The following is a 14,964-nucleotide window of genomic DNA, read 5'->3' on the forward strand; positions in this document are numbered from 1 at the left end:
ATGTCAGGTTGAACACGGGGTATTTAACGACATTTTCAAATTTAGTCAAAGTAATATGGTGTACCTAGGTTTCACGCAAGTTTCACAAATGCATTTTATTTATCTATTTTCAAATAGGTCAGACAAATATTTTATCTTTAAACAAATCCAGCAGACAGTGGAAAGCATTATTAACTTGAACCTAAACACTGAAATTTAACTGAGAAAGATGAAGTCATAGCTTTTGTCCTTCACTCATAGATAATAATCAGATAACGCAAGAAGTAGCAATCTTGGAAAAATTTCTGTATGTGGATAAAATTTCTACTGAAATGACAGTTTTTAATGCAATGTGGGTCTTTAACACCATTCAAGCCTCTTTTCCCGACATCATTCCAGTACTGAAAACATTTGAAAAAGGAGACTGTCATAGGCGAAGGGAGCTGAAGCATTTGAGAAAGAAGAGTAAGAGAAGAGTAAGGAAGAGGGACAGTCCTTTTAGAAAAGTGAGAGCATTGCAGACACCAAGACATGAGAAAGTTCCTGGGAGAGCTCTCAGGGCCCGCAGAGAGGCAGGGTGCTGTGGTCTGTGTCACCTGCTGCTTACGATGGGAGATGGACTTGAGATACGAGGGTGCCGAAACTCGTTATTTTATATTCATCAGATGCTTGATGTCTGCCTCATCCAGACAAATACTTCTGGGATTGAGGGCAATCAAGGATTCATGCAGGCTGCCAAATTTCTAAGCATCTTTATACATAGCCTGCACAGAAAGACTCCCGTCCTCCGTCCTTAGTCCACTCCTGTCCCAGGCAGACTGTTTATACAGGATTGCAGGAGAGGGAAAGAGGAATGCTTTACAGGCATGCAGAGGACACTTCTCATCACTGGGGCTACTTTTCTAACATGTTACCAGTAAAAACATCTTCCCAATTCAAGTGTTGGTGAATTTGTGAATATGCTTTTGCTTTTTTAAACACTGCAGCTCTTTAAATGCTACCCTGTTATATTAAACTATTTCAGGTTTGGTTTCAAAATGCTCGAGCCAAATTCAGACGGAACCTCTTACGTCAAGAAAACACAGGGGTGGATAAGACTTCAGACTCAACACTCCAAGCAGGGACCCCATCAGGTCCTGCCTCAGAAATATCCAATGCCTCCATGAGTCCATCCAGCACTCCCACTACTTTAACGGACTTGACTAATCCTACTATGCCTACTGTGACATCTGTCTTGACATCAGTGCCCGGAAGTCTTGAGGTTCATGAATCTCGAAGTCCTTCACAGACAACTCTTACAAACCTTTTCTGATGACTCTTTCTTAATAATTTCTTTAAAAAAGAAATTATTCTTAGCTGAAATTCCAAGTGTATTTTAATAGAGGCTTTGAGCAACTGACTAACCACGATTAGGATCTCTCCTAAAAAACAGAAGGAAATGTAGTGTTCTGGTATTACGGAGTATGGACTGAAGAATAACTTGGAAGATCTATTGCAACACAACATTTGTGTAACTGTACAGTTTTGTGGACTGAGCAAGGGAAACAGCAATTAATTTAAGTTGGCTAAAGCTTCTGTATTTTCAAAGACTGCCATGTGCCTTATACACTGTTTTATCTACATTCTTTGGATTCCATGTCCACTTCTCTCTTTTTCTCTCTGTATATTTATGACCAGGGCAAAAATGTTAAAGAGTTTGTTACTTTGAATAGTCCTAAGCCTTTCATTGGTTGCTTTGTTGTTTTAGAATTTTAAGGTCGAAGTCTGTTCGAATACCAGAATTTGTAAAATCTAACCAGTAATAAAACCACTTATGGAAACTACTTGGTAATGGCTGCAGTTACATTTAACACTAGTGTCACAATCAAGATAGGCTGGTTGTATTTAAAAGGATTAGAAAACTGCACTTCAAACACAGTATCTGCCTAGGATAAACTCTAAATATGATGTATACATTCCTCCTGTTCCTGAAGTATATATGGGTGAGAAATCCAGCTTGTACAACAGTCTAGCTATCTTCACTGTAGAGAAATAAATAACTGTTAGGTGCAGGTAGAAGTTATCAGATAATGTTAAAATTCAAACAGAAAAACTATACTTAATTTTGCTGCGTGAAAGAAACTTGCCTTCAGCTAGCATTTATGAAAACAATCTTGCTTTTGTGCAAGAGATGGCTTGTCCCATTTCATGGAGGAGGCAAGCGGGGTATCCAACACAATCAGTCCATTACAGAGGTGGACACTGGGTAAGGTTTTCCCCAGGAAAAAGGCAGAAGTATTTTAGGTTATTTTACAACACTGGTGGGCAAAGTCGAGGCAAAATTATGTTTTATAAAGTCACAGCCTTACATTTTTTGTAATGCTTGGAAGGAATAAAAAGCCAAGGAAGAATATGATATTATCGATACTAATAAGAGTGGTTATTCCTTTAACAATTATGGACCTTTCAATACAATTGAATTCCTTCTCCCTAAAAAATCTGTGCAGAATATAACTCATATTTTGAGTTTTTTCCTGTTGTTTTTAAAGATGCTTTTCTGTAATTAAAGAAATACCTCAGCAAAGTTTAAATATGTATAAGAACGAGTATACACTATGCTGTTTGCCCAGTAGTTTTATAGATTTTGAGTGGTACATAAGATGCATATGGTTGTTCCTTTTCAAACCTGTTACAATCTGTTTATTCCAGTCAAACGTTAAGTTGTATGTGGCTAGCTCTCTAAAACTAATCCGTCGTTCCCATTGGATCAAAATTGCTAATAGATTATTCCAAATAAACAGCAAGATAGGTGCCGAGATTCGTGTTCTTTGCCCTTTTCAGTGCATTGAAGATGATTTAGTAGGCCAGAGTCTTTGGTAACAATGTTTTGGTTTTAAAAGCCCTACATTTATTCAGCTTCTCAGCTGAAAATTTGCCATTCTTGTGCAAGCCAAATTCCTATCGAGATCAGTGAGAGATCTCAGAGCATGAGGGCTGTGGGATAGAAATGCTGACATAATTAGGTCATTTATTAACCTTTTTTTACACTTCAGCTTAAAAAAACCCACAGGTGAGTTACCTGAAAAGCAAGATAGTCCTAAAAAAATTATAACTAGCTAAGATCTGTGAAAGCAATTACGTTCTGGTCACTAAGACCAATAAGCTAGTGTACTTCATTAAGTTTATGCACAATGATGAAACATTAAAAAATATAATTTGGTTTGAATTAATAACTGTTACAGGTTTGTCCAAGGCATTTTTCCTCATAATATAAATGTCTAATAAGGAAATTGTGCTGGTTAGTGGACTGTAAAAGAGTACATATCTGCCTTTCAAAGATATTCAGACACAGAGATTCTGCTGTATGTAATGTTTTGTTCATTGTCAATTACCTTGGAGTTTTTTTTTTGACATGCTTAGCTAGATCTTTTCTTGATTTAAAAGGCAATGTTGGTCCACTGTTACATGGATACAGCCCATAATTAAAAACCCTGTGTATTAACCTGTAAACAGTTTTAAAAAACTGAATCCTGAATTCTTAAGTGTTACGGAAAATGTAGCGGATAACAATTCAAATGGTTCTTTAAAGTTGCAGTGCTATTATTTGTGATCTTGTATTTTAACTACCTGAATCCACATGGATGGAAATACCTTTCAAATCGATTTTCAATATTGCCTTTCCAAATAACTGACATTTATGAAGGGGAATACTCTCGTGTTAATCTTATCTAAAACCTATAAGAGACAATTAGAGAAATTGTCTGGTTTAATCGAATCAGGGATTTTGCATATAAATAAGAGACAATATTCTATGTAGGGTCTTTATGTAGGTGCATTAGGATTCACTCACTGGCTCCAATGACCTATGTTGTCCCCATGATTGTTTCAATCCTGTGGTATTGTTTGGTTGTTTAGAGCTTGTTGGTTTTGAATGCTGTACATTTTTTTTACTACTGCAATCCTAATGTTTCTTCACATACTTGTACAGTTCCACATTTGATGTATTAGTCTGAAATTCTGTTAAAAACATGAACAAAAATGGAAATGATATTTCTTTGGAAGTGTATTTTTACTGTATATCTAATTTGAACTAGTTGAACATACTTCTTTACATTTTGCATGATAGGTGTGTAGTTCATTTTTTAAATATGAAAGAGAGTTAAGAATAACTTAGAATGAGAATATAATGAAACCTATACAAATATGGAAAATACATACAATGATTTGCTACTTTTTGACTCAAGAAACTTTTTGAAATACATTTTACCTAGTTTATTTAAGATAATGCAGATATTTTGTCTTTGAGTTCATACATAATACAGACTATAAAAGGGGATTACACATTAGAAAAACTTTCAAGTCACCTTGGTACTCAACAGCACGCTGGATTGTTCTGTCAAGCAAAGATAAAAGATATTTGATTTTAAGAATACTGAATAAATATATTTTGATCTACAGTAGAGAGGGATAGCATTACTGGAAGTAATATATAATCACAACTTAGAATTTATTGACAGTATTAATAGCTACATTTCATAAAACTTATTCTGCATTCAAATTATCTAAGTTTGGGAAGAGAAGACTAAGGATCATTATAATAATGAAGAAGCTGAATGCCTGCCCTGGAAGCAAAAGTCAATTTATCAAATATACTATGGATGGAGAAAGTGCCTCCAGGATGTTTTGGTTTCCAAACTATCTTTTCTTCCTAGCTGTTAAAAAAACCCCCATATTTAGAGCACTTTCCTATAACTGTTTGTTATTTTTTTTCTGTTGGAAGGTAAAGAGTAAAGCTTAGGCACTTGTAATAATAATCTTCATCTAAAGGAAAAGGAGAAAAAAAACCACAAGTCAAAATAAGAATCAGGCTTCATACTTGGGCATGATGATAGCAAAGACATCCAGGTGACTAAAACAAGTTCCATGTGTACATGCTTATGGTCTTCACAGTGACTTAATAATGCTTGGAAGGAAAGATTTTAATTGAAAGTAGGTGAATTATGGGTTTAGTGGTTTGGTTTTTTTTTACTTCAGAAGGCCAGGACTAATTACATAACTCTGCTGCCATTTTTTTAAATGAAATTTGATGTGAGTTACCATTAGGAAGGGTCATAACATCAAATATAGTGTGAAGAGATAAACCCAGACATTTTAAGGATTTTTTTTTTTCCATTTTCTGTTCTTTCCATCATTTTAACCCTGGTTCTTCTCCAGGACACATCATGAACTGCTGGCAATAGGCTCAGTTTACTTTAATGAAGGGTAGATCATCTTCCTGCCACACAGTTTATATCCTCCTGCTTACGTGCATTCTTCATACTGACACTGGCAAACACTTCTCATTTACCTTACACCGTTTGACTGTCCACAGCTTCTACAGTGTGAATCCTTCAACCAGCTGAATGCTTCAGGGGAGTTTTTTCCTACCTCTGCAGGAATTTATCCCTTCTGAATAAGGAGGATTTAAACCATTCCTGGCAGCAATTCATTTATCCATAGCTAAAATAATGATCTGTAAAATGAATGGCCTATGCATTTCTGAGATCGCTTTGACCTGCATTTGAAAAGGCTACAGGTGAAATATATGTGCAACATGTCCAATTCACATCAGCAGCCAGGGTTTGGATGGGTGTGAAATGCTTGTGCATCCACTGTTCGGTGCATACAGTTACACAGTCGCCAGCCATCTGCATTTCTGCTTTCCAAGGTTATAATACTACACCTCACCTTCCAGACTTTCAAGTCCTTTCTGTCTTGTCCTGCGAGTGAGTTGACTGGAGCTCTGCTTAATCCCATACTTCAAATAATTTTGCCTGAGTCTGCAGTATCTTTGCTTAAAAAACTAAATATAGCAAACCACAAACATCATTCGCACCCTCCCATACATTGCCTTTAAGGCTGCTCAGAGTCTCTGGTATGATACATCACTACCCCTGTAGGCAGAAGGGGCTACATGGATCGTGGTCTGTTCTCATTCTAATTAAAGAGAAGCAAAGGAATAAATATTAGATTCTTGATCCACAGTGAATAAAAATGTGTTCTAAGAGTATCTTAGGACTGGCAAATCACTATAAAGAGGGAATAAAGAGGGCATATTTTTGACACGCAGGAAGCTGCCGTGGTTATGAAGACAGCAGCAAAGCAGCTGGACTCTGAGCGCTCATGTTTTCACTTCCATAAGTGGAGAGACGGTCTTTAGTTCATTACAGGCTTTAGCTAGGATGCTTAAAGTGATGTGGAAAGTGAAGAATCAAGTTTGACTCTGTCATAACATTAGGTGAGTTATCAGTAATTTGTCTGAAAAGTCACCGGGCGAAAGATGGCTGTGCCGAATAGCAGAGTGATGCTTTTGACAGTAAATACGCTGCTAATGAAGCATTTATCCCCTCGTTCTGCTGCTAGGAAGGCATCTTCACAGGCTCCACGTGCTTGGTGTGGTAAACTTTCCTGCAAATGTTCAGTAAGAAAGCTGACCTTCTGGGGAGCAGCAGAGAAACTAACAATGTATATTTGCAATTAACTGTAATAATTTATAATTTTAATCAATATCCATGTCTCATTTTGCTAACATTTCTTATTTTGTAAGCTACGTCCAAAGTTAGTCTTTTAGCATTTGGGGTGTTACAGAGTAATTTTTAGGTTCTTTTACTGAAGGTAGCTTTGGCTTTGGGCCATGAATGGCAGTAAGTATTGAGTTGCATCAGTCATCGTATATTACTATCTGTAGTTAAAAAAGCATCAGATGTGAAATGGCAGTTATAGAAAAGGCTGAATCTTCAGCTGCGTTTGGTTGCCTTTTTGACTCTTTTATAGGGAGCTTTCACTCTTTACGTGGAATGACATGCAGTCAAGATAAGACTCTCACTGTTACAGAGTTGTGCCCAGGTTTTGTCACAGGAATCGTCTCCGGCCACACATGGCAGTGAGCGGACATGCCAAATGAATTACTTCCATGCAAGTTTTCCATGTTGAGGGAGAGAGAACCCAGCCTCAAATATTACTTCCACTGAAGCAGCAAATACTGACAGGCCTCATAGAAATTTGTGTTACTACCCCTTCTGCTACGATTGTACTCTCCCTCCTAACCTTTTATAATAATTAAACAGGTGTTTCTTCTCACCATTCAGCCTGGTAAAAATAGAGTTGTGCTGGATCAGGGCCATGAATGGCATTTATCAATTTGACATTTTTTCTTTTCAAGGACTAGATAAAAAGATGTACTGGGCATTTAATGGATTTCTGATCAGATTAATATGATGTTAGCAGTTCTTTCTGGCCTAACAACTGGATTTTTGTAGCAACAAAGGTCAGTAAATATTTTGGGGGTTTTGTTTTGAGCAAAGCATAGTACTTAAAATATGCAACCTGCTGATAGTAAATTCAGACCTTGCAATATCATCTAGCATGCTAATGCATAACACTGTGCAAATTATAATTATTTCCTGAAAATACCACTTCTGTGGAAGTTCTTCTTTTGTTAAGAAAATCCCTGTAAAAGGCATGGCTCTGCATATGTATTTACACAGCTTGTTTACATGCCACTATATCAATTTATTAGATTGTAAAATCCAGTACTTAACAGGAAGTTAAATTTTGCAACAACCGCTAGAAAAAAAAAGACATAATTAAGCTTTTCATTAAAGAGAGAAACTTATTCTATCCACTGCATAGTTTAGCCCAGTGCCTATTGAAAAAAAAAATGCAACAGCTAAAACAAGACACAAATATTTGGAAAGTGTTATGCAATTCTATGGTGACCTGGTTTAATTGATAAATATCAGCAATTACTTTTTCCTGGTGCATACAGATTACTGGGCAATTAGTATTAGGAAGCCACAATGAATTTGCAGCACTGCAAACACAGAAATAACTACGCATTTTTCTTGCACTGACACAAAACTACTGTCCATCCACTGCACAGTAATTACTGTGTAATTTATGTTCCTTGGTTACTATTCAAAACCAGTGAGAAGACACTCACGCTTTGGTACTTTAAAGTGTTCCTAGGAAAGGGGTTTGGTTTTCCATGAGCATGTTGGTCCAGTAAAGAGTAACAATGATAAGCTCTGATCCATGTATTATTTGTGTTGGCTGAAACCTTTACTAGACAGCTAATTTCTTCCCTACACAGAGCTAAAAACGCAAATTCTCCCAGTGGCTCTCCATGTATAGATCTGATAGATCTCACTGGCTCTCCTTAACGCCTAAGGGAAGAAATGAATCCAGGAGGCATATTTATGTTCTTGTCAGCTCTGCTCTTGGTGAATTTACAGGATAAATCTGGCAGCTGTGGTATACCCTGTTTGGCCGAATGCCTCTGGCCCAGACCGTCATTGTGCCTCTGGAGCTACCCAACAGCTCTGGTAGCTCCACCTTAGCATGTCACACCTTCAAAATAGTGTTCAAACCAGGTTTTTGCCTAGCAAACATCACATACAGTGATGTGGTCCATCTGCTTAACCCTGGCAGGTGGGAAGTGCAGATGTGAGATCAACGTGGACAGGTTTCAACTGGTTTTTTCTGATTACAGCCTCCAGCCTACAGAAATTGCTTGGCCACCAATTATTTCATTTGCCTTCTCACATAATTTCCACATGTTTGATCACTCATTTTTTGCTGTCTGTCTTCTGGAAATGAAGACTAACAAAAGAGATACTCTGTAATATGGCTTTGCAGGCTGTGATTGAGCAAGCAGCTGATGCCAAGCTAGTCTGGGTAAGGATTCTGGGAATGTAGGGAAAAACAATTTCTGAAAGGCCAGGTCTGTCACCCACAGACAGACAAGAGGGTAAACAGATGGCATTGCCCAGACCAAGTCCCCAGAGACTTCTCATCTCTTGCACCCACAGGTTCCGAAAATTTGTTCATGTCTGTATGAAACTTTTTGAGGCAGAAGAACATTTCATTTATCAATGCTTTCGTAATTATTCTAGACAGGCAGTTTCAGCCTTTTCAATCTGTAGATCCCCTAAACGCTTTCTACTGGAGTTGCGGACTGTTGTCTAGTGGATTTAACCCTGCTGACCATAGACTTGCCTTTATTAGTTCACATGCACAGATCCCTTAGAAGTAGCTCAAAAGCTTTTATATCCATTTTTGTTACTGTATGATCTGACTGTTTCTGGAGAAGCCGGCAGACAAGCGTGAGCTACCCATGGACTCAGGAGATAAGATGTTTCACACCCATGAGCTTGCACTGCTCTTTGAAAGGAGGCTCTTCCCCTCCAGCGCTGTCTGCAGTGCTCACTTTCATCTGGGCAGGGTTCGTAAGAGGATTCTTGGAACGGGCTGCTGCCCTGGCCAGCTGCTGATGCCTTTTGGAGCTGATATTATGCTTAAAGAAATCAATCATGGATGTTCCTACCATCTCTTTCAGTCAACTCTAATTAATACAGACCCAGACTTTCTCCATTTTATATACATTGGCACTGACTCCTAACATTTCACCCAAAATGCTAAATGACAGCGCAAGTTACACTGCAGCCAGTGTCATTCATGTTACAGAAATAAGCCTAACCACACACACTCTGAAAGGGTTTTTTAACGTAATGAAGGCCATTTGTGGCCTTCATTTATCTTTATGTCTTTTCCAGTTCTACCCCTATTGTGCCTACAGAATTCAGGAATCCATTTTAGATTAATATAAAAGCTATACAATGCTCTTTTCTGTGATTCTTTACTCTTTAGCTCCCCAAGTGCAGGCAGTTCCTAGTCATGTTTTGTGTTCATACTCTCTTTTTCTGTCTTTCTGTTTTGTCCCAGAGGTTATAGCTTGTGCACACCAACACCCACTGGCACTGACAGGATTCTCCAGAGTCCCTTCTGGCTATTCTGGCACAAAAGAAGAGTCTCAGAAAAGACACTGGCAGCTACTTGTAGAAGTACTTTCTCCCCACAAAACAGCTCCAGTTCCTGGGGATCTGTGCTGGGACCGTAAGGTGTGTTTCTACCACTTACATGCAGGTACCATCATTATCAGCTGGCTTAGAAAAGCCCGAAAGCTAGGCTGCTTTTACAAGATCTGCATAAAAATATAATCAATTTTAATTCCACAATTATATTGGAGGTGATGCCAGGTGTTAAAAGGAAGAATGTGTTTCTGGCAGGACTCCAGGTATTTCTGTTCTTTTTCTGCCTATTGGCTGGAGCAGAGACCAAGGCAGGACTCCTGCCTCCCGTTTCCACCATGGACATTAGTTTATTCTAATGCACAGGGAGGCTGCCCAGAGGTTACTTAATGTTATTTTGAGAAAGTGCTTTGAATTTCTTGAGTGAACAGTGCTAAGCTAGAGTAAAACGCGTGTAATCGCAAAGTGGAAGTCATTACGTTTTACACGGGAAGCCATGAGAAAATGAAACTGCAGCAGATGAACGTGACCATGTGTGCATACCTCTAGTTTCACCTTCTGAGTCCTAACTGCTGCTCGACCAAGGCGTGCTGAAGACAGGAGTCCCTGATTTATGTTGTTTTGGAAGTGGAAACCAGAAACTATTGCCTGTCCATTTAGGGATTTGCAAGATACTTGAGAATGCACAAATCAATCACATGCAACAAACTCAGAGGAATTTGTACTGGATGGTACTGAAGGGAATCTTCCTTTTCCAGGAAGGAGACACTTGATCATATTATTTGGTAACTGCAGGTAAGAAAGCACAGGCTTGTGAAGCAGGGATGTGGAAAACTAAACACAGTCGAAACAGGTGAGGCTGAGAGCATGAGAAGTCTATCCTTTCTCCTTCCCTGAGAGACAGTAAAACTCCTAGGAGCTTTACAACTGAAAGAAAGTAAAGATACATTTCTATATAAAAATCACTGTAAGAGTGTTTGGGAAGAACATTGGGCCCAGAGGTCAGGAGTGCAGGATTGCTGGGATAAGGAGAAGTTACTGCGCTAGTGGTGACGCCATCCCCGGTTACTGGTAAGGCTTTTGGTTTGAGGAATGATTTCAGATTCATGCTGCACAGGTCAGGGAGAAAACAACCTATAGTGTGTGCAACGATACTTAAACTTTCAATACTTACCAACTGCTCAGCATCCCAGCCCTTGTTGTTATTAGAAGGTAAAAGATGGCAAGAGCATGTCGGAGGGCTTAGTGTTTTCTTTCACGCTTCCAAGCTGTCTGTCAGAAATCTGAAGGAGACAAACCCAGCCTATTACACATGCTGCCTTTGTACCCCAAACTGCTCTTTGCTACTGTAAGCTGGCTCTCTTCGTTAAATGTATTTACTTAGCAGTAGATCTGTTATTACATATGAATAATTAACAAGGAAAGATGTCACTTACTGCACTAGCGCCGCATGTTTCTGGCTGCCTGAGTTTCCAGTCCTACAAAGCCTGTAACGGGAAACTGTAAGCCCAATCTCTTGCATCTTTACCGAGTTTAATTTTGGGTATGTTTCTTATCTTGGTGCCTTACCTAACTGTTGAAAGTGACAAAAACAGATGCCATAAAATGCAGGAAAAATGCAGCTGGACTGAACCTCAAGTATTAACAAAGCATACTCCCTTGATATACACTAATCTTATACCTTGAAAACCAGGAAAGATTCAGTTAAACTCACAGTCATTTTATAGTCTCTGTAGAACCATAGAAGCTTAGGGATCCTTTGTTATTCCTCCATAAAGAGGAAAGTTATAGTGAATGTGCCCTTCTTAAGTTGGGTGTTTTTAAATACTAACGTTTATTGCTCTGCAGTTTCTCTTTAATGTGTGCATAGAGAACAAGAAAACACCTAGCTGCACAGGCATATTTTTAGAAACAATAAAAGAGTCCTCTGTTAATAACTGGTTACCTCTTTTGCCGTTTGCATAGCTGATCATTGTTAATGATCCAGTTAACAGGATTCATTAGGGAGGTTGAAAGACTTGCAGTTATACCGTATGTGATCTGCGGTGCTCAGGAATGCAGCGTGTGTGTATGTCACATCTCTGGGAAAGCTCTCTTGGTTGGACACACACAAAACGGCCCCATTTGGGTCCCACGTGCCAAACCTCTCTGTCCCTACGTTTCTATTAATTTGCAAAAATGGACTGATGTGGCCCAGCTGCAGCAATTTCTTTCGATTAACACTAAATCTCCAGCTTCTCCCACTACTGAACATAGCCTTCCCCAAAGCTCCAATTTTGGGCTTACAGTCCTCCTTTCCACAGAGGCACAGTACCTGGAAGCAAGCCGATGATCAGATTTCATAACGGTTTCCGAGAACATTTGGATATACTAAGAACAAGAAGTAAATACCTAAATAACATCAGAGCCCCCCTGCTTTATTCTCCTCACTGCTTTTGGACACAGATCAAGACTAAAGGCACTGGTCTCCAGCACATAATTCTAGGGTTTTTATTAGGTGACTCCCTGATCAGCTTTGTCGAGTAGCCAAAGTGCATTACCAGGTGATCGCTGACCGAGCAGCCCCCAGCCCAGCGCCTGAGCAGCCAGGCAGGCAGGGCTCAGCTTTGTGCAGAGGCAGGTGAGGCCGGCTGGGTAATCCCCGTGCCATCTCGCACTGTGCAGTGCAGGCATATCCAAAAAGCCTCAATAGTTTCCTCACGAAACTAAACCAGATGGGACGGTCAGTCCCAGATTCCAGCCTGTAGTAAACTCAGTTGCACACAATATCTTTAAAAAATAAGCAGCTTTGCCTGTGTTTTCCACAAGGCCATCTCTGCTGTTTATGAGGGGGCACTAACAAAAAATGAGTCTAACTTGTATGTGTTCTTGACGTGGCGTCTGGATTGTCAAAGCATTACATTAAGTTGGCCCCAAGTAAAGGTTTTCTGAATAATAAAAACAAGAAAAAATAAAAGCTTTACCAATATATTAGTTGTGGTTTTGCAGGCCATACATCCGTGTATAGGAAACAGGATACTTTGCTTGCAAGCTCAGCCCTGTGCATCTCACAGGACATTAATGCAGAAGTGGGAGAAATCTAATCTTAATCTTCTAGAGACTGAAACACTGATAGAACATGTCATGCCCTGTCACCACCTGTTGCTAAGGGTTGAGACACTCCCAGTGTCGGAAGGAGGCTGTGAATGAGGAGTGCATTTTGATGACTGCAGAGGAGGGCAGATTCTCAGGAACTGTTGAAGATGCTGCTATTTTATAGTGTAAAAAATACACCTGACCTGAGGCAGCAGATCAGCAGAGGCAGCCTGAGGTGCATGCACTGAAAACATCTCCTTTTGAGCTACTGACACATTTAGCAGCTGTCAGTCAAGGAGGAGAGCTGATCCTCTCTTAAGCAGACCTCCTCACAACCTATTGTTGCAAAGGCCTAAAACATGGCTCCTTCTTCAGCATTCCCTTGTCCCAGCTCAAGCATCTCTTTCAGCTTCATATTCTCCTTATGTTCCTCTTCTCATCTTTTGTACGCTGCTGTCTTGCTTCCACCTGCCGCCTCCCCAGTGCCACCTGCTTGCCTCTCTCCACTTAGTCTCCTTTGTTTCTTTTCCTTGTCTCTGCTCCCTGGAGGAAGGCAGCACCACGAGCATATTGTCCCAGGTTGCTCCCCCTCGGGCTTACTTACTCGGTTTATTATTGCAATCGCAGCCTTCCCTTGCATCACCAGGACCACTGGCACCGTACCGTATGCTTCACGGACAAAAACAAAGCCAGAAACTAAGGGGAGGCCTGAGAAGCAAGGAGCCCCAGAGGGCAGGGTGCCAACACAGCAGCAGCAGCAAAGAAAGAGAGACACAAGCCGAGAAGGAGACAGTGGGCTTCAAGGACAACCAGGGCCAGAAAGCTGGAGGAGCGCAAGCCTGGAAGCAATGGCAGGTCTCTACACCTACAGAGGGAAACATACAGCAAAGCAGGAGTCAGGGGAAGAGTCACAACATTGTTTTTCACAAGCAAACATCCATCTTGCCATTAAATTCCACTAGCAGCTCAGTCTTCAACTGTAAAAGTGGGGCTGCAGTGCTTCTTTCACCTACACTTTGTTGCGTGTCTTTTGATTGTGAAGTCTTGTGGGTCTTGTATGTGCTTTGGCAGCCGGCACAACTGGAGCCCCCTGTGAGGCAGAGACTTTTGGCACCGCTACCGTGCAAATTGTTAGTATTTACATTATTAGTACTTCTATTACTGCTGTTAATAATAGTAGCAACCTAATACACCGCTTTCTGTGCTGTCTGGGAAACAGGGACTCCATTCCCATGGATTTTATGCCAGGGATTGGGCGTTACAGTTCCCATGTGCACAGGATTGCTGTTCAAGCTGTAATAAACTGCATCAAATCAGGCATTTCGGACAAGAGCACCCAAATGGGTGCTTTCCTTGGGCTTGGCCTGGGTCGGCACGGCGTATCTTCAGCTATGAAAGTCAGGATCGGACACCAAACTCACCCAAGTTCCTCCCGAGCACTCCTGCGCTCAGTGCACAGAGTCCTGGCATCGCCGCTCCGGCCTCTTGTCTCCGTCCCTCGTCCCCCAAGGGGGTTTTGCGCAGGATTTCCCCAGGCACCGCCTGCCCCTCTGCCGTACCGGCAAGTTCTGCCCCTCCCGGCGGCCCGGGAGGAGGGAGCACCTCCTCACCTGGGGAACACGCACCGCTGCCAAAGAACCTGCCGGCCGCTGCTGGGAGGGGAGGGCAGCCCCTTCCTCGGCGCTCGCTCCCCGGGGCGTGAGGCCGGGCTGGCTTTTCTCAGCCCCCCCCGCCCGCCCTCGGAGCCGCGGGCTCCGGCGGTGGCCGGGACGGGCGAGGCGGCGGCGGTTCACCCGGGCCTGGGCTCCGGGGGGGGGCGCTGCGAGCCCGGCCGGGGCCGGGAGCCGGGGGGGGCGAGCTTTGCGGAGGAGGAAGAGTGTCGGAGCAGGGAGGTGGAGGGAAGGGCCGCGGGTCTTTCACCCAGGATAAAGAGCAGGGCGCAAGCCCCTCTCTGCTTTGCAGGGAGCCTCCCGGAGCTGGAAAGGCTCCGTTCCGCAATAAACGGCTGGGCTGGGGTTTGCCTCTCTCCAGATGACGGCTGCTTTTGTACGAGGCTGCGAGAGAGGAAAAAACACGAAGGGAG

The 14,964-nt window shown here is 41.5% G+C and overlaps 1 protein-coding gene and 1 long non-coding RNA gene across 2 annotated transcripts in view; one reads left to right on the top strand and one right to left on the bottom strand.

The window, feature by feature from the left end:
- The window catches only part of LHX2 (LIM homeobox 2), a 20,633-nt gene extending 19,342 nt beyond the window's left edge, over window positions 1–1,291 (top strand). The window contains exon 5 of the mRNA XM_075054686.1: window positions 1,004–1,291. Within this exon, the coding sequence (XP_074910787.1) occupies window positions 1,004–1,291 (288 nt within the window). The remainder of the gene's footprint in view (window positions 1–1,003) is intronic.
- LOC142043475 (uncharacterized) overlaps window positions 1–14,550 on the bottom strand; it is a 16,411-nt gene extending 1,861 nt beyond the window's left edge. The window contains exons 1-2 of the long non-coding RNA XR_012654052.1: window positions 14,303–14,550; window positions 10,981–11,089 (exon numbers count right to left, since the gene is read on the bottom strand). This is a non-coding gene — a long non-coding RNA (uncharacterized LOC142043475). The remainder of the gene's footprint in view (window positions 1–10,980; window positions 11,090–14,302) is intronic.
- Between the last annotated feature and the right edge of the window lie 414 nt (window positions 14,551–14,964).

This window comes from Buteo buteo, chromosome 23, assembly GCF_964188355.1.
Source record: "Buteo buteo chromosome 23, bButBut1.hap1.1, whole genome shotgun sequence".
Lineage (NCBI taxonomy): Eukaryota > Metazoa > Chordata > Aves > Accipitriformes > Accipitridae > Buteo > Buteo buteo.